General features: G+C 46.5%; 2 protein-coding genes across 2 annotated transcripts in view; one reads left to right on the plus strand and one right to left on the minus strand.

The window, feature by feature from the left end:
• The window catches only part of LOC122925022 (zinc finger protein OZF-like), a 338508-nt gene that overhangs the window by 305620 nt on the left and 14177 nt on the right, over window positions 1-18711 (plus strand). The gene's annotated exons all lie outside the window — the stretch shown is intronic.
• LOC122925029 (zinc finger protein OZF-like) lies at window positions 12168-13901 on the minus strand. Its single transcript, XM_044276565.1, has one exon. The coding sequence runs from the start codon at window positions 13878-13880 to the stop codon at window positions 12555-12557; it is 1326 nt and encodes a 441-aa protein (XP_044132500.1). The 5' UTR covers window positions 13881-13901; the 3' UTR covers window positions 12168-12554.

Here is an 18711-nt window from a genome sequence, read left to right on the forward strand (position 1 = left end):
TTCGAATATAGTGCTATAAATTCGATATTTCGAATATTCTTTTTTTTTTTTAATTGTTATATTTTTTTCTTTCCCACTTCCCTAAAGTAGTTGTTACCTGTCCTTAGGATGCCGCTTCTGCCGACTTCCATGCTCATGGAGCGTCCCCATCACCATGGGAACGTCTCCATATACTAGAATGTACTGTCGGATTCGAGAATTACGTTGAAATCGCAATTCGATTAATTCAAGTTATAATAATCGAATTGCGATTTCAACTTGGACCTGGTTTACTACGGTTGGCTTGGTAGAATTAGCGAATATGACGAATGTATTCGTCATATTCCTCAAAACGAAGATAATAAAGTATTCTGCATCTTCGTTTTAGCTCCATATTCGTCAACTTTGCTAATTCTAGCAATCAAATAGGAAAGTTGACTATAGAGACAGCTAAGTTTAATTCGCTATGCGAATATATTACTTTGCCTTTTTGTGTACCAGAAATTCTGTGTACCAGAGCGAGTCCCCCACAATTGGTGGAGGATGCGGGCAAGGGCAGTGAGGCTGGGGTGAAGGCCAAAATATTTTAGTTTTTCCTGGGCACGGTTGTATGTCTTACATCAAACCAGCAAGATTACAACCCGTGTTTATCGACAAAATGGAAGCTGTTGTGAAAGCCTTTGTGGAGGCTAACTTGCAACAGCAGGAGGCTAATAAGCATCAGCAGGAAACCAACCAGTAGTGATGGACAAACATCGGCCTGGACGGTTCGCGATTGCGCAAGCGTGATCAAATGTTCGCGAACATGGCAGGCGAACATGAAAAACCTTCAGCTCATATTTGCAGCCACCAAATACTTAGTAGAAGTGCACAAATAGTCCCACAACATGGACAGTGACATTCTAGAGGGGGATCAATGACAAAAATTCCAACAAAAAAATGTATCTTAATCAGGGGACACTTAAAGGGAAATTCTCTAAAATGTGCCCTGTTGGAGCCTAGAAAAGTTTTATTTTAGGCCACAGGAGTACGGGTCTTAAAAATTAGGCATTCACGTGACATAATTAACTATAGGGCCAGGTATGTCAAACAGGCCCACTAAATCCCAAAACTATGTAGCAGAAGTACTAATCCCGTAGGACAGAGGGATAAAACTTAACATTTAATTTTTGGTCAATCTAAAATTATGGACAACAGAGGAGGAGCCTCTATACAAAACAAAATTTAACAAGACAGCCCTGCGGGCAAAATGGTACATATAAAGACAGTGTGACCAGAGGTTTGGAAATAAGCAGGAACGTTCTCACCCGGTTGTTGATCAGGATGTCTCATGGGGGAGACTGGGGGTGAAGAACGGTCCTTGGATGCTTCTCGTTCACACACAGAAGATAGGTGAGCCCCTTCAGAAATGGTTGGTGGCGGGGTGGTTAGCCCTAGGCAACCCTAAGAAGGGGGGCAGGGGCTAGTATGCCCTACCTATCTACACGGGGACTTACCCCGCAAGGAGCGTCCCCGTCCGGATACCTGTCCCTGTGGGGACAGAAACCCTAGTAGTCCCTAAAAGATGCTCCCTACGTGTCACGTTTCAGTTCGTTCACAGAAAATCATCAGGGGAGATAAATGGTGCACACAGGGCTATGGATTGGGCCTGTGCGACAGGCCCAATCCATAGCCCTGTGTGCACCATTTATCTCCCCTGATGATTTTCTGTGAACGAACTGAAACGTGACACGTAGGGAGCATCTTTTAGGGACTACTAGGGTTTCTGTCCCCACAGGGACAGGTATCCGGACGGGGACGCTCCTTGCGGGGTAAGTCCCCGTGTAGATAGGTAGGGCATACTAGCCCCTGCCCCCCTTCTTAGGGTTGCCTAGGGCTAACCACCCCGCCACCAACCATTTCTGAAGGGGCTCACCTATCTTCTGTGTGTGAACGAGAAGCATCCAAGGACCGTTCTTCACCCCCAGTCTCCCCCATGAGACATCCTGATCAACAACCGGGTGAGAACGTTCCTGCTTATTTCCAAACCTCTGGTCACACTGTCTTTATATGTACCATTTTGCCCGCAGGGCTGTCTTGTTAAATTCACGTGACATAAAAGAATTTGTGATTATGTGGCTCGAGGTACATTATGCGGTCACTGAATAACAATTTTATTTATTTTTTTCACTTTTTTTGGGGGGGGGGGGGGGCAACTGGTATATCACACCAGTAGAAATTATTTGTTCCAATGTCATTTGTCACGGTCTGTAGCTGAGGTAACGCAGCAAAACCGCAAACAAATGCTGCACTACCAAAATGCACTATATAGAAAGTATATAATTGGTATATCACACCCCTGCTTCAATCAGTTTTTTGGGGGGCAACTGGTATATCACACCAGTAGAAATTATTTGTTCCAATAACGTTTGTCCCTCTGTATAGCTGCGGTATCGCAGCAGAACCGCACACAACTGCTGCACAATACAAATGCACTATAATATACTGTCTATGTTAGAAAGTATATTATAAGTATATTACACCCCTCAGTAAGTCACACCTATCGATAGAACACCTATACCAGTCCTTAAAAGGACTTTTGTGGCCCTATTAGCTAGTGTTTGGTGTCCCTAACAGCCTGTCCCTGCTCCACACAGCGTCTCCCTACACTGGAGGGAGAATGAATGTTAAATGGCGGCCAGATCCGTTTATTTATAAGGTAGGGGGTACGTCCATGTGCTGAAATGTTTCAATTGGCTGTGCTGTACCACCTGATGGATGTGTCATGGGTCAAAGTTCTTCACAATGTAAAATAATATGGCGGTGGCCATCGCCATATGTTCGCCCGTTCGGCGAACCGCGAAAGAGAAAAGTTTGCCGCGAAACGACCGCCGGGCGAACCGCAAGGCCATCTCTACCAACCAGCTGCTATTGCAACATATGGTGCCTTTACAAGTGCAGGAGCATCCCAGAGCATCCACGATGCCCGAAAAGCGATCCGTGCGGCGATCCCTCAGACAACGTCGAGACCTATCTGGCGGTGTTCTAGAAGGTGGGTGTGAAAGAGAGACTACCCCAAGATCAGTGGGCTGAGGTCGTCGCTCTGTTCCTGGCTCCCGGACCCCAGCAGGTGTTTTTCAACTTACCAGATGATCAAGCGGCCGATTGCACGAAAGTAAAGGGTGAGATTCTGGCAAGGCTGGGGGCGAATGTGTTGGTCCGGGCCTAGCAGGTGCATCAGTGGGAGTTTAAAAGGCTGAACCCGCAAGACCTCAGTGTTATAATCTGTTACTCCGGTTGCAAAAATGGCTGCAACCTGATGTGCTGAGTTCCACTGCTATGCTGGACCGTCTGTTAGCTGATGTATTCTAGAGGGCTTTGCCATACCCTCTCCAGCACTGGATCCGCCAGGTGTCTCCTGGTAATACCCTTGAAATGGTCGACCTGGTGGAGCACTAGGAGGCTACCAGGAATCTACAGGAAGGTTCTTTTAGGAGGGGGCAGTCTATCCCTGGAAATCTTCACCCCAGACCCAGCGACTGGTGCCAGCAAAACCCGCCCGGGATATACCCCCTACAGACCTAGCTCCGTTAGTCTGTTGGCGGTGTCAGGATCCTGGCAACATAAGGGCCGACTGTCCCCATCTGGGCGAACCCATGGATACTAACTATGGCTACCGCTAATCCTTGTATGCCAGGAAGCTGTGTGCAACAGATACCCCAGAGACTATAGACAATAGCCACCTGTGCCAGGTGGAAGTGGGAGACACTCTGGCGGTAGCTCTGCTGGACTCAGGGAGTCTGGTTTCCCTGGTAAGAGCTTCCCTGGTGCAGCCAGCCGAGTATACATGCCGAAAAGTCGGGGTCGTGTGCATCCATGGAGACTTAAAGGACTATCCCACCGCCCTGGTGTCTCTGTCCACGGTTGCCGGCGGGTGGACCCATGAGGTGGCCGTCGCGACCAATTTACATTATGAACTCATAATAGGGAGAGACTTCAGGGGACTGTGGCCTGCTATGAGAGTGACTGATACCCATGAGACAGGGGTAACCTTAGCAGAGTGGCCGGCTCAGGAGGGAGACCAGAACCCTGGGAACCTGAGACCGAAGGGCCAGCAGTAGGGGGGACCTCCACTTTGGTGGAAGAGGGGGAGACAACCTCGCTAAGTGTGATGGTGGGAGATGTGGAGGACTTGCCGCGGGGTCCTGAATTGGCAGACCTCAATGTCTCCGGGGATAATTTTGGTACCGCAGGTATGTGGTTCATCAAGATATGCTGTATAGGGTAAACCAACTACGGGGTGAACCTATTGAATAGTTGGTGGTCCCCAAGGCTTATCACAAGCTTGTGTTAGATCTAGCCCACCAAAAAAATTTGGGGGGGTCACTGGGGCTACAGAAAACTCAGGATCGTATTCTACCCCAGTTTTACTGGCCCAGCATATTCAAAGAAGTGGAAGAGTTTTGTAAGTCTTGCCCGACCTGCTGGATAACTAGCCCCCAGCCACATTTCCGTAGTCCCCTACTACCTCTCCCGATTATCGAAGTACAGTTTGACAGAATAGCTATGGACCTCATAGGTCCAGTACCGAAGTCCGCCAGAGGTGATCAACACATCTTAGTCATTCTAGACTACGCCACTCGGCACCCGGAGGCGGTGCCACTGCAACATACCTTGGCCAAACTTATAGCTAAGGAGTTAATTGAGATGTTTTCCCGAGTAGGACTACCTAAAGAGGTTCTGACCAACCAAGGGACCCCTTTTATATGCAAGGTGAGAAGGGAACTCTAAGTTGCTGCACCAAAAACAACTACAGACGTCCGTTTACCATCCACGGAAGGTAAATGGACGGTCTGGGAGAACAGTTTAACCAAACATAAAAAAATATGTTGAAAAAGGTAATGTCTAAAGATGGGAAGGACTGGGACCTCCTTCTGCCCTATCTCATGTTCGCAGTGCAAGAGGTACCCTAGGCCTCTACTGTGTTCTCGCCCTTCAAACTGCTATGTGGTAGAAACCTTTGCGGTCTCTTGGACGTGGCCAAAGAGGCGTGGAAACAACCAACTCCCCATAAAAGTGTCATTGAGTACGTTATCCAGATGCAAGAACGGATAGAAACAGTGTTGCCTCTTGTTAGGGAGCATATGAAGGCAGCTCAGCGAGCCCAGAGTCGGGTCTATAATCAGCAGGCTCGGGTCCGAATCTTTAACCCGGGTGATCGGGTTTTGGTTCTGGTGCCAACCGTGAACAGTAAGTTCCTGGCTAGGTGGCAGAGACCCTACGAAGTACTCAAGAAAATTGGAGATGTAAACTACAAGGTACACCAGCCAAGGCGGCGAAAGCAGGTTTACCATGTGAATTTACGCAAACTGTGGAAAGATAGGGAAAGCTATACTGAAGACAGCCCGCGGCCGGGTTTTCTAGAAGAAGAGGTACCGACTTCTCTGTCTGATGCAAGAGAGGCGGCTGCCACAGTAAAAATTGCTGACAGCCTCTCCTCTAAACAGACTCAGGAGGCCATGGAGTTCGTTAGTCGGAACATGAATGTGTTCTCGGACCTCCCTGGATGCACTTCCATAATCCAGCATGACATTGTCACTAAGCCTCAGGCAAAAGTCTGATTAAAACCATACCGGGTGCCCGAGGCGAGGCGACAAGCCATATCGGAGGAGGTACAGCTAGACGTCATTGAGGAGTCAAAAAGTGAGTGGGCCAGTCCTATAGTATTGATACCCAAGCCGGACGGGACGTTGCAGTTTTGTAACAACTTTTGAAAACTTAACGAGGTTTCCAAATTAGATGCATATCCCATGCCCCGGGTGGATGAGCTTATCGAGAGGTTATGACAAGCCCGGTATTTTTCTGTTTGGACCTCACAAAAGGGTACTGACAGGAGCCCTTAACGGAGGCTGCCAAAGAAAAAAACTGCCTTCATAATGCCTGAGGGCCTGTATCAATATAAGGTCTTACCCTTTGGGCTGCATGGCACCCCCGCCACTTTTCAGCGACTAATGGACATTGTGCTTCGTCCACATCGTCGGTACACTTCAGCTTACCTGGATGATATTGTCATCCACAGTACCGACTGGGAAAGTCACCTACCCAAAGTGCAGGCTGTAGTGAACTCCCTTCGGAAAGCTGGCCTAACTAGTAAACCCCAAAAATGTGCTATAGCGTTAGAAAAGACAAAGTACCTGGGGTATGTCATAGGGCGCGGAGTCATCAAGCCCCATATGAACAAAATAGAGGTGATATGGAATTGGCCCGACCTGTCCCCATTAGGCAAATAAAGTAATTCCTGGGAATGGTGGGTTATTACATGAGATTTGTTCCCCACTTTGCTACTCTAGCTGCACCATTGACAGGACTTTTGAAGTAACACAAGTCAGTGATGGTTCACTGGGATGAGCGGGCAGAAGAGGCTTTTTCCACTTAAGTCGGCCCTGTGTGGGTCGCCGGTTTTGGTGACGCTCGACTTCAATAGGGAGTTCATAGTACAGACCAAGGCCTCCGAAGAAGGCCTCAGTTGACTACTAATTTCTCTCTACTATGTTGAGAATTGCACCTGGAGGGGCATACAGTAAGTGTGCTAATGAAGTCCCTTGAGAGGTTACTCTCCTCAAATCTTAAAGAGTTTAATGCTATAGAAGATCCTGTTTGACTCGCCCCACAGAATGGGAAGCATTCTGTGTAAGTGCAGACATTACAAGCAGGCTGATACCAGATCACAACCCCGTCTTAAGGCAGTGGGAAGGATTATGGCATGAATAGAATTAAACCTGACCCATCTATCTGCTGCACTTATTTGAGGCTCGCTCAACATTGTTGCTGACCAACAACTGAGTCAAACTCTAGCAGTTCCAATAGAATGGTCTTGGAATCCAGAGATTTTTAAGCAAATTGCCAAGATATGGGAAGTATCAGAGATGTATCTCAATGCAATCAGGTTCAGTGCCAAGATGGAAATATTCCTTTCCCTTTATCAGGTGAACAATCCCTTGATGGCCAATACCCTGTCCATTCCTTGGAGTTCAGGTTGGCCTACATTTTCCTTCCAGTTTTCATGATACCTGGGGCATTGATGAAAATCAGGTTAGACCAGGCCAAGGTAGCACAATCATACCATTCAAGCAGAAGAGGTCATGGTTCCCAACTCATGCAGATGAGTCAAGGGTGTTACTGAGACTTCCCCCAGTGCAGATCCTGGGTACTAAGATCTGGAAAGATTCTGCCTGACAGCCTGAAGGTTGACCAGCCTCTATTTCTTTCTAAAAGCCTCTCTGATATAGTCATGAAGACCCTTCCACACTTTAGGTCTAAATCTACCAAAAGGTCATGTTTATCAACTCATTTAGATGTGTCAAGCGTGTAACTGGAGACTTCCCCCACTGCAGTTCATGTGTGTCTAGGGCAACTGAACTCTGCCAAGACCTGAAGAGGTTCAGTCCGACAGCCTGAAGGTTGACCAGCCTCTATAAATATGTAGAGATCTTTTTCACTTAGTCGTGAAGACTAGGGATGAGCGAACCCGAACTGTATAGTTCGGGTTCGTACTGAATTTTGGGGTGTCCGTGACACGGATCCGAACATTTTCGTAAAAGTCTGTGTTCGGGTTCGGTGTTCGTCGATTTCTTGGAGCTTTTTAAAAGGCTGCAAAGCAGCCAATCAACAAGCGTCATGCTACTTGCCCCTAGAGGCCGTCACAGCCATGCCTACTATTGACATGGCTGTGATTGGCCAGTGCAGCATGTGACCCAGCCTCTATTTAAGCTGGAGTCACGTAGCGCCGCACGTCACTCTGCTCTGATCAGTGTAGGGAGAGGTTGCAGCTGCAACGTTAGGGCGAGATTAGGCAGTGATTAACTCCTCCAAAAGACTTCATTCAGTGATCGATCTGCAGCTGTGGATCATTGAACTGCTGCTATTCAATTGCTCACTGTTTTTAGGCTGCCCAGAGCGTTTTTCAGTCACTTTTTTCTGGGGTGATCGGCGGCCATATTGTGTCTTGTGGTGCGCCAGCACAAGCTGCCACCAAGTCCATTTAACCATCAATAGTGTGGTTATTTTTTTTGCTGTATCCTACATCAGGGGCTTGGCTGTGCTTGCTATTTTATTGAGGGGTGAAATACAATTGCCAAAATAGCAGTACCCTAAATCTGGTATTTCAGCTGTGGCCAGCCAATTGTAATACTGTCTGCTGTCTGGCAAAGGATATATTTTTGTTCTGGGTTGAAATACAATTCCCAACTTAGCAATTTCCTAAATTATTGGTTTCTGCTGTATCAGGCCTACTTTAAATCTATCCCTAAAAGGGTATATTAGATTCAAGGTGCTGATAGGGTCATCCTCATTAAAATCACACGCTACTGTGCATATCCAAGTCTAATTCTGTCCGTAAACGTATACCTGTCACCCAGCGCCTAAATAATAGGCCTCAAATTTATATTCAGCTAAATCTGTGGTTATTGCTGTAGCTGGGCAAGTTATTTTGTGTCCGTCAAAGCACAGTTTTTGTTCTGGGCTGAAATACAATTCCCAACTTAGCAATTCCCTAAATTAGTGGTTTCTGCTGTATCAGGCCTACTTTAAATCTATCTCTAAAAGGGTATATTAGATTGAAGGTGCTGATAGGGTCATTCTCAATAACTTCACACGCTACTGTGCATATCCAAGTCTAATTCTGTCCGTAAACCTGTCACCCAGCGCCTAAATAATAGGCCTCAAATTTATAGTCAGCTAAATCTGTCGTTACTGCTGTGCCTGTATTAGTGTAATACGGTACCTAAATAGATAGCCACATAGTGTTAGGTGTCTGTAAAAAAAGGCCTGCATTTGAATTCAATACATTGGGCCAAATAATATTTTTCTTATTGTGGTGAACGGTAACAATGAGGAAAACATCTAGTAAGGGACGCGGACATGGTCGTGGTGGTGTTAGTGGACCCTCTGGTGCTGGGAGAGGACGTGGCCGTTCTGCCACAGCCACACGTCCTAGTGAACCAACTACCTCAGGTCCCAGTAGCCGCCAGAATTTACAGCGATATTTGGTGGGGCCCAATGCCGTTCTAAGGATGGTAAGGCCTGAGCAGATACAGGCATTAGTCAATTAGGTGGCCGACAGTGGATCCAGCACGTTCACATTATCTCCCACCCAGTCTTCTGCAGAAAGCGCACAGATGGCGCCTGAAAAACCAAGCCCATCAGTCTGTCCCATCACCCCCATGCATATCAGGGAAAATGTCTGAGCCTCAAGTTATGCAGCAGTCTCTTATGCTGTTTGAAGACTCTGCTGGCAGGGTTTCCCAAGGGCATCCACCTAGCCCTTCCCCAGCGGTGGAAGACATAGAATGCACTGACGCACAACCACTTATGTTTCCTGATGATGAGGACATGGGAATACCACCTCAGCACGTCTCTGATGATGACGAAACACAGGTGCCAACTGCTGCGTCTTTCTGCAGTGTGCAGACTGAACAGGAGGTCAGGGATCAAGACTGGGTGGAAGACGATGCAGGGGACGATGAGGTCCTAGACCCCACATGGAGGAGGTGGCCCAGGAGGAGGAGGAGGAGGAAAAGGGGTCATTTTTAGCACTTTCAGGCCAGTCTCTTCGAAGTAACTCAGAGGGAAGTTTTTTGCAACAGCAGAGGCCAGGGCCCACTACTGGAGGACGAGGATGAGAATGAAGTATGGTCACAGCGGGGTGGCACCCAACGCAGCTCGGGCACATCACTGGTGCGTGGCTAGGGGGAAACGCAGGACGATGACGATACACCTCCCACAGAGGACAGCTTGTCCTTACCTCTGGGCAGCCTGGCACACATGAGCGACTACATGCTGCAGTGCCTGCGCAACGACAGCAGACTTGCCCACATTTTAACGTGTGCGTTCTACTGGGTTGCCACCCTGCTGGATCCACGGTACAAAGACAATGTGCCCACCTTACTTCCTGCACTGGAGCGTGATAGGAAGATGCGCGAGTACAAGCGCACGTTGGTAGACGCGCTACTGAGAGCATTCCCAAATGTCACAGTGGAACAAGTGGAAGCCCAAGGCCAAGGCAGAGGAGGATCAAGAGGTCACCAACGCAGCTGTGTCACGGCCAGCTCCTCTGAGGGCAGGGTTAGCATGGCAGAGATGTGGAAAAGTTTTGTCAACACGCCACAGCTAAGTGCACCACCACCTGATATGGAACGTGTTAGCAGGAGGCAACATTTCACTAACATGGTGGAACAGTACGTGTGCACACCCCTCCACGTACTGACTGATGGTTCGGCCCCATTCAACTTCTGGGTCTCTAAATTGTCCACGTGGCCAGAGCTAGCCTTTTATGCCTTGGAGGTGCTGGCCTGCCCGGCGGCCAGAGTTTTGTCTGAACGTGTATTCAGCACGGCAGGGGGCGTCATTACAGACAAACGCAGCCGCCTGTCTACAGCCAATGTGGACAAGCTGACGTTCATAAAAATGAACCAGGCATGGATCCCACAGGACCTGTCCATCCCTTGTGCAGATTATACATTTATAACTACCTCCCCTTAACCATATATTATTGTACTCCAGGGCACTTCCTCATTCAATCCTATTTTTATTTTACCATTATATTGCGGGGCAACCCAAAGTTGAATGAACCTCTCCTCTGTCTGGGTGCCAGGGCCAAAAAATATCTGACAGTGGCCTGTTCCAGTGTTGGGTGACGTGAAGCATGATTCTCTGCTATGACATGAAGACTGATTCTCTGCTGAGTCGCTGACATGAAGCCTGAATCTCTGTTATGGGACCTCTCTCCTCTGTCTGGGTGGCGGGGCCTAAATTATATGACAATAGACTGTTCCAATGTTGGGTGACGTGAAGCCGGATTCTCTGCTATGACACGAAGACTGATTCTCTGCTGACATGAAGCCTGAATCTCTGTTATGGGACCTCTCTCCTCTGCCTGGGTGCCGGGGCCTAAATATCTGACAATGGACTGTTCCAGTGGTGGGTGACGTGAAGCATGATTCTCTGCTATGACATGAAGACTGATTCTCTGCTGACATAAAGCCAGATTCTCTGCTATGGGACCTCTCTCCAATTGATATTGGTTAATTTTTATTTATTTTATTTTTATTCATTTCCCTATCCACATTTGTTTGCAGGGGATTTAACTACATTTGCTGCCTTTTGCAGCCCTCTAGCCCTTTTCTGGGCTATTTTACAGCCTTTTTAGTGCCGAAAAGTTTGGGTCCCCATTGACTTCAATGGGGTTCGGGACGAAGTTCGGGTCGGGTTCGGATCCCGAACCCGAACATTTCCGGGAAGTTCGGCCGAACTTCTCGAACCCGAACATCCAGGTGTCCACTCAACTCGAGTAGGGAGTAAAAAACGAAAATGCGAAAAACCCTCAGGGGCTGAAAGGGTTAACTGTATGGTTTAAACTATAAGTCATGAACAGAACATTTTAATAAACAACAAACAAGCTGCAAAAACCAGTGTCAGGCAGTTGCTGCCAAGGCCAATAAGATAATGGGTTACATCAGAAGGGGCATAGATGACGGTGATAAGAACATAGTCCTACCACTTTACAAATCACTAGTCAGACCACACATGGAGGACTGTGTACAGTTCTGGGCTCCTGTGAACAAGGCAGACATAGCAGAGCTGGAGAGGGTTCAGAGGCGGGCAACTAAAGTAATAACTGGAATAGGGCAACTACAGTACCCTGAAAGATTATCAAAATTAGGGTTATTCACTTTAGAAAAAAGACAACTGAGGGGAGATCTAATTACTATGTATAAATATATCAGGGGTCAGTACAGAGATCACTCCCATCATCTATTTATCCCCAGGACTGTGATGAGGGGACATCCTCTGCGTCTGGAGGAAAGAAGGTTTGTACACAAACATAGAAGAGGATTTTTACGGTGGTGGTGATGGTGAGTACAATACAGAAATTCAAGAGGGGCCTGGATGTATTTCTGGAGTGTAATAATATTACAGGCTATAGCTACTAGAGAGGGGTCGTTGATCCAGGGAGTTATTCTGATTGCCTGATTGGAGTTGGGAAATAATTTTTTATTCCTCTGAAGTGAGGAAAATTGGCTTCTACCTCACAGGTTTTTTTTTTTGCCTTCCTCTGGATCAACTTGCAGGATGACAGGCCGAACTGGATAGACAAATGTCTTTTTTCGGCCTTATGTACTATGTTACTAGAATATATGTCTTCCTAAACAGAATTTATCAGATGTTTTATAGAAGCCGTTATGTGACATCAATTAAGCTTTTATATCCAAATATACAACCTGAAATGAAAACAATGTCTATGACTCAGTGATATATTGTTTCCTTATATTGTGGCCATATGGCTTCTCTCTTGTGTGACTTCACTAATGACCCCTAATTATGGCTTTAGAAACAAAAACATTTTTCTCATTCTGAACATGAATACAGCTTTTACCCAGTGTGAATTTTCTGATGTGTACCAAGATATTACTTTTTTGTAAAACATTTTCCACATTCTGAACACGAATATGGCTTCTATCTTGTTTGACTTCACTGATGACCCCCTAATTATGGCTTTAGAAGTAAAAACATTTCTCTCATTCTGAATGCAGCTTCTCTTATGTGTGATTCCTCTTATGTTTAAGAAGGCTTGATTTTTTTGAAAAACGTGTCCCACATTCTGAACACGAATATGTGTGACGTCTTTCATGTTTAACAAGATCTGATTTATCTGTAAAACATTTCCCACATTCTGAACATGAATATGGTTTCTCTCCTGTGTGAATTCTCTCATGTTTAACAAGATTGGATTTCTGTGAAAAACATTTCCCACATTCTGAACATGAATACGGCTTTTCCCCAGTGTGAATTCTCTCATGTCTAACAAGAATTGATTTCCATGTGAAACATTTCCCACATTCTGAACATGAATATGGCTTCTCTCCTGTGTGACATCTCTCATGTATAACAAGATCTGATTTCTGTGAAAAACATTTTCCACATTCTGAACATGAATACGGTTTTCCCCCAGTGTGATTTCTCTCATGCATAACAAGATCTGATTTCTGTGAAAAACATTTTCCACATTCTGAACATGAATACGGTTTCCCCCCAGTGTGATTTCTCTCATGCATAACAAGATCTGATTTCTGTGTAAAACATTTCCCACATTCTGAACATGAATACGGCTTTTCCCCAGTGTGAATTCTCTCATGTCTAACAAGAATTGATTTCCATGTGAAACATTTCCCACATTCTGAACATGAATATGGCTTCACTCCTGTGTGACATCTCTCATGTTTAACAAGATGTGATTTCCGTGTAAAACATTTTCCACATTCTGAACATGAATATGGCTTCTCTCCTGTGTGACATCTCTCATGCATAACAAGATCTGATTTCTGTGTAAAACATTTCCCACATTCTGAACATGAATACGGCTTTTCCCCAGTGTGAATTCTCTCATGTCTAACAAGAATTGATTTCCATGTGAAACATTTCCCACATTCTGAACATGAATATGGCTTCACTCCTGTGTGACATCTCTCATGTTTAACAAGATGTGATTTCCGTGTAAAACATTTCCCACATTCTGGACATGGATATTGTTTCTCTCTTGTGTGAATTTTCTCATGTTTAACAAGATCTGATTTCCGTGAAAAACATTTCCCACATTCTGAACATGAATACATTTTCTCTCCTCTGTGACGTTTTCGGTGTGTAGAAAGTCCTGAGCTGTTTGTGAATTCTTTACCACAATGAAAGCTTTTAATCCTTTTCTGACTTGTACTTGCGGTAACAATCTGTGATTGGTCAGGAGAAGGTTCCTCATAATTAGGAGGATTATATGACAGATCTGTACTGTGAAGTCCTGGATGTACATTAAGAGTAATGAGGTTTTCTCCTGAAGAGCGCTGCAGGATATCTTCAGCTAGTGGTAACATGACATTTTCACATTTCTTACTGGGATTTTCTGTTAAGATAAAAATGAAAATTTGTTTTAATTTTTTATATTTTTTATTATGCAAACTACAGAGTAGACAAACTTATAACATTTCAATTAGGCTGGAAGTTGATCCAGCAGGAAGGAGAAGTGTTCCTTAATTTGGAATCCATTCCTGACTGCACTTGTGATCCCAGCCTTACAAAGCTTCTATAACTTCCTGACAAAGTCCAGGATTCTGGTTTACACCGGGTCATGACTTTTATTACATACAGTAAATAATGACTTAAAGGGAACCCGTCACCGGTATTTTGGGTAAAGAGCTGAGGACATGGGTTGCTGGGCGGCCGCTAGCACATCCGCAATACCCAGTCCCCATAGCTCTGTGTGCTTTTATTGTGGAAAAAAGACGATTTGATACATATGCAAATTACCCTGACACGAGTCCTGTCCTGACTCATCTCATGTACAGGACTCATCTCAGGTTATTTGCATATGTTATCAAATCGGTTTTTTTCCACAATAAAAGCACACAGAGCTATGGGGACTGGGTATTGCGGATGTGCTAGCGGCCATCTAGCAACCCATGGCCTCAGCTCTATACCCAAAATCCTGGTGACAGGTTCCCTTTAACAAAACTAAAAAATTTAAAAAGCCTGACCATGTCTGGAAACAATGGAGCATCAGAAGCCCCGCCCCTGCAGAACCTGCCTGTTGTTTCTATATGTGGAATTTTAAAATCCGCCCTTTTTGGACAGAATATAAGATATAAGAGCAGCGCAGATCAGTCACTGGTTATCTACGAGTAGTGTGCTATAAGAGGCTGGAGCTCCTCCATTACATGTCACTGCACACACGTGTATACACTGCACATGACGGCTCTTACCTTATGATATAAGAGGCTGGTGCTCCTCCATTACATGTCACTGCACACACGTGTATACACTGCACATGACGGCTCTTACCTTGTGATATAAGAGGCTGGTGCTCCTCCATTACATGTCACTGCACACACGTGTATACACTGCACATGACAGGTCTTACCTTGTGATATAAGAGGCTGGTACTCCTCCATTACATGTCACTGCACACACGTGTATACACTGCACATGACGGCTCTTACCGTGATATAAGAGGCTGGTGCTCCTCCATTACATGTCACTGCACACACGTGTATACACTGCACATGACGGCTCTTACCTTGTGATATAAGAGGCTGGTGCTCCTCCATTACATGTCACTGCACACACGTGTATACACTGCACATGACGGTCTTACCTTTGATATAAGAGGCTGGTGCTCCTCCATTACATGTCACTGCACACACGTGTATACACTGCACATGACGGTCTTACCTTGTGATATAAGAGGCTGGTGCTCCTCCATTACATGTCACTGCACACACGTGTATACACTGCACATGACGGCTCTTACCTTGTGATATAAGAGGCTGGTGCTCCTCCATTACATGTCACTGCACACACGTGTATACACTGCACATGACGGCTCTTACCTTGTGATATAAGAGGCTGGTGCTCCTCCATTACATGTCACTGCACACACGTGTACACTGCACATGACGGCTCTTACCTTGTGATATAAGAGGCTGGTGCTCCTCCATTACATGTCACTGCACACACGTGTATACACTGCACATGACGGCTCTTACCTTGTGATATAAGAGGCTGGTGCTCCTCCATTACATGTCACTGCACACACGTATACACTGCACATGACGGCTCTTACCTTGTGATATAAGAGGCTGGTGCTCCTCCATTACATGTCACTGCACACACGTGTATACACTGCACATGACGGCTCTTACCTGTGATATAAGAGGCTGGTGCTCCTCCATTACATGTCACTGCACACACGTGTATACACTGCACATGACGGCTCTTACCTTGTGATATAAGAGGCTGGTGCTCCTCCATTACATGTCACTGCACACACGTGTATACACTGCACATGACGGCTCTTACCTTGTGATATAAGAGGCTGGTGCTCCTCCATTACATGTCACTGCACACACGTGTACACTGCACATGACGGCTCTTACCTTGATATAAGAGGCTGGTGCTCCTCCATTACATGTCACTGCACACACGTGTATACACTGCACATGACGGCTCTTACCTTGTGATATAAGAGGCTGGTGCTCCTCCATTACATGTCACTGCACACACGTGTATACACTGCATGACGGCTCACCTGTATATAAGAGTGGTGCTCCTCCATCATGGCCTCCTTGTACAGATCCTTGTGTCCTTCTATATACTCCCACTCCTCCATGGAGAAATAGACAGTGACGTCCTGACACCTTATAGGAACCTGACAACACAATGACACCGTCATCACCCAGACCCCTCCAGTGCTGTTACTGGAGAATTTCCCAGCAGTGTCACCTCTCCAGTCAGCAGCTCCATCATCTTGTGGGTGAGTTCTAGGATCTTCTGCTCATGTATCAGGGGGTGAGGGGAGGCTCTGTGATGGGGGGGGGGTCCTGCTCCGCCCTCCTGACTCCTGGAGATGGATGATGGGAGTCACACAGTCCCCCGATGTCTTCTTCACTATTGTGTACTCCTGTGGATGGAGAGAGACACTTAGGGAATAAACCCTTCAGGGGCCATGTGCTCTCCTCCGGCCCTCTCCTCCTGGTACAACGTGCCTACTTACCTTCTCATGGCTCCTACAACATGACTATTGGTCACTGGTCACATGACACATCACTCACCATATTGGGGGCTGATCTTCAGGTTCTCCATCACTTGGAAGGTCTGGAGGCCGTTCTCCAGGACCCTGGACTCTTCCTATCACTTCCTATGATGGATTCTCCTTCCCGATGTCTGACTTGTTACAGAATACAATAAAGAGGAGAGAAATCTAGAAAAGTTTACCTCTCCGCTCAGCAGGGAGATGATCTCCAAGGTGAGGTCTAATATTCTTCTGCTGATCTCCTTCCTGTCCATCCTTGGTGGTCATTCAGGAGAAGAGGAGAGAACTGGAGGAGCTGGAGGCTTCTAGTACTGCAGGCGCCTTTATGAGAAGAGGAGAGGAAATCATCCAGGGGACAAGACCAGATGTCACCTCCAGAACCGCACTTCCTGAGCCTGGAGGGGCCCCGCTTCTCAGAGCCCCCACCACATGGATTCCAGGGGCCCCAACATGGAGACTCTGGTGGCTCCACAGGAGATAAATGTCTGATAGATGCAGGTCCCACCTCTGGGCTGTGCTCAGCTGTGTCCAGAACTCCTAGAGAAGAGACTGGAGAGAGCTGAGCTCAGGCCGGGCCCCGCTCCATTCATTCTCCTCCTGGAGGCAGGGGCCCCTCACCAGGACAGTCAGGGGCCAGCGAATGATGACAACCCCCACTATCCTCACTACTCCTCCCCCATCATACTAAGCTGAGGAGCGGAGAAGGATTCCTTGTGTGTAATGGAGGAGAATCTCCAGAGGTGACATGTCTGAGCTCTCCACCACACTGTCTCCTCACAGCTCATCTTACCTGCAGGCTGGAGGAATGGCTGATACCAGAGAGAACAAGAGCCCTGACTACCGACCAGGACCTGCCCAGTATCTGCTGCACTGCCAGCTGAAGGACCTGGGGTGACGTCACCATCATGTGATCAGTACAGGGGCGGGGCTCAGGAGTGGAGATGAGGTGGTGAAGGACCTGGGGTGACGTCACCGTCATGTGATCAGTGCAGGGGGCGGGGTTCAGCAGTGGGGAGAGGAGGTGGTGTAGGATCTGTGATGATGTCACCACCATGTGATCAGTAAAGGGGGCGGTGTCAGCTGTAGAGAGGAGATTAAGAAGGAGGAGGAGCTGTAATTGTGGTCATGTGACATGTGAGGGATGATCCTTGTGTGGAGAAAGCATTTTTTGATTTCTTTCCTACAGAACTGGAGAAATGCTGGGAGTTGTAGTTCTCGCCTCTGAACCCTACAATAACAGCCTGGAGTGTTACCTCTGAGATATCATATAACATTCTGTACTCTTCTCCTCTGCTATATAACAGTCTGGACATTGTGAGAGTTGTAGTTCTCTCCTCTGATATATTATTGTCTGGACATGCTGGGGGTTGTAGTTCTCTGATATAACAGTCTGTGCAGAGCTGTGGTCACCTCTCTGGAGTCTCCTATGGACGACATAACAGACTGAGATGACTGAGATGTAATTGTTCCCGGGAATGCAGGTCTGAAGAGGAAGCCCCTGATGGAGAATTCAGGATAAACTGTTTTCCTCCTCTGAGGAGGAGAAGAATAAAGAGGGGAATATTCCTTCTAAGGGAAGAAAGTAACAAAGAGATTGTTCATGTCCGACCGGTTGGGGGACCAGGATGATGACCAGGGGGTCTCCACCTGTAGGGTTCTAGGGCCTTCAAAGTGGTTGAAGCTTTGAAAAAAGCTATGATGGCTGAATGCAAACATCCTGGAAATGATCCAGTTCAGTCCGGATTCACTATAGACCGCCTCTCCTTACTGAACAGGTCTTCTTCTGCCTAATGTGGGAAGCTGGTCTGGTCTGGGATATTTCATGAATATTTGGGTGAATATTTGTCATAAATTCGCGATTATTTTCTTAAATTGTTAAAAATCGGCAATGTAATATTCGCTTAATACAGGCGTGCGTCACTTTTGCTACATTATTCAAGCTGCTAGAAGTTTCCTGAGACTGGAGAACATGGTCGGCAGAACATTACAACAGCTTTATATGCAGATAGAGGGCTCCGATATATTTGTGATTGCGCAAATCAGCAACTAATGATGCGAATGATTGAAACTTCACATTTTATCAGTTCTGAGTAGATGTTCTGATTGGTGCAGTAAGT

Source organism: Bufo gargarizans, chromosome 1 (genome assembly GCF_014858855.1).
Source record: "Bufo gargarizans isolate SCDJY-AF-19 chromosome 1, ASM1485885v1, whole genome shotgun sequence".
NCBI classification, from domain to species: domain Eukaryota; kingdom Metazoa; phylum Chordata; class Amphibia; order Anura; family Bufonidae; genus Bufo; species Bufo gargarizans.

Coding starts and splice junctions, on each gene's coding strand:
- LOC122925029 (XM_044276565.1), bottom strand. CDS start 13,880: ATGTTACCACTAGCTGAAGATATCCTGCAGCGCTCTTCAGGAGAAAAC.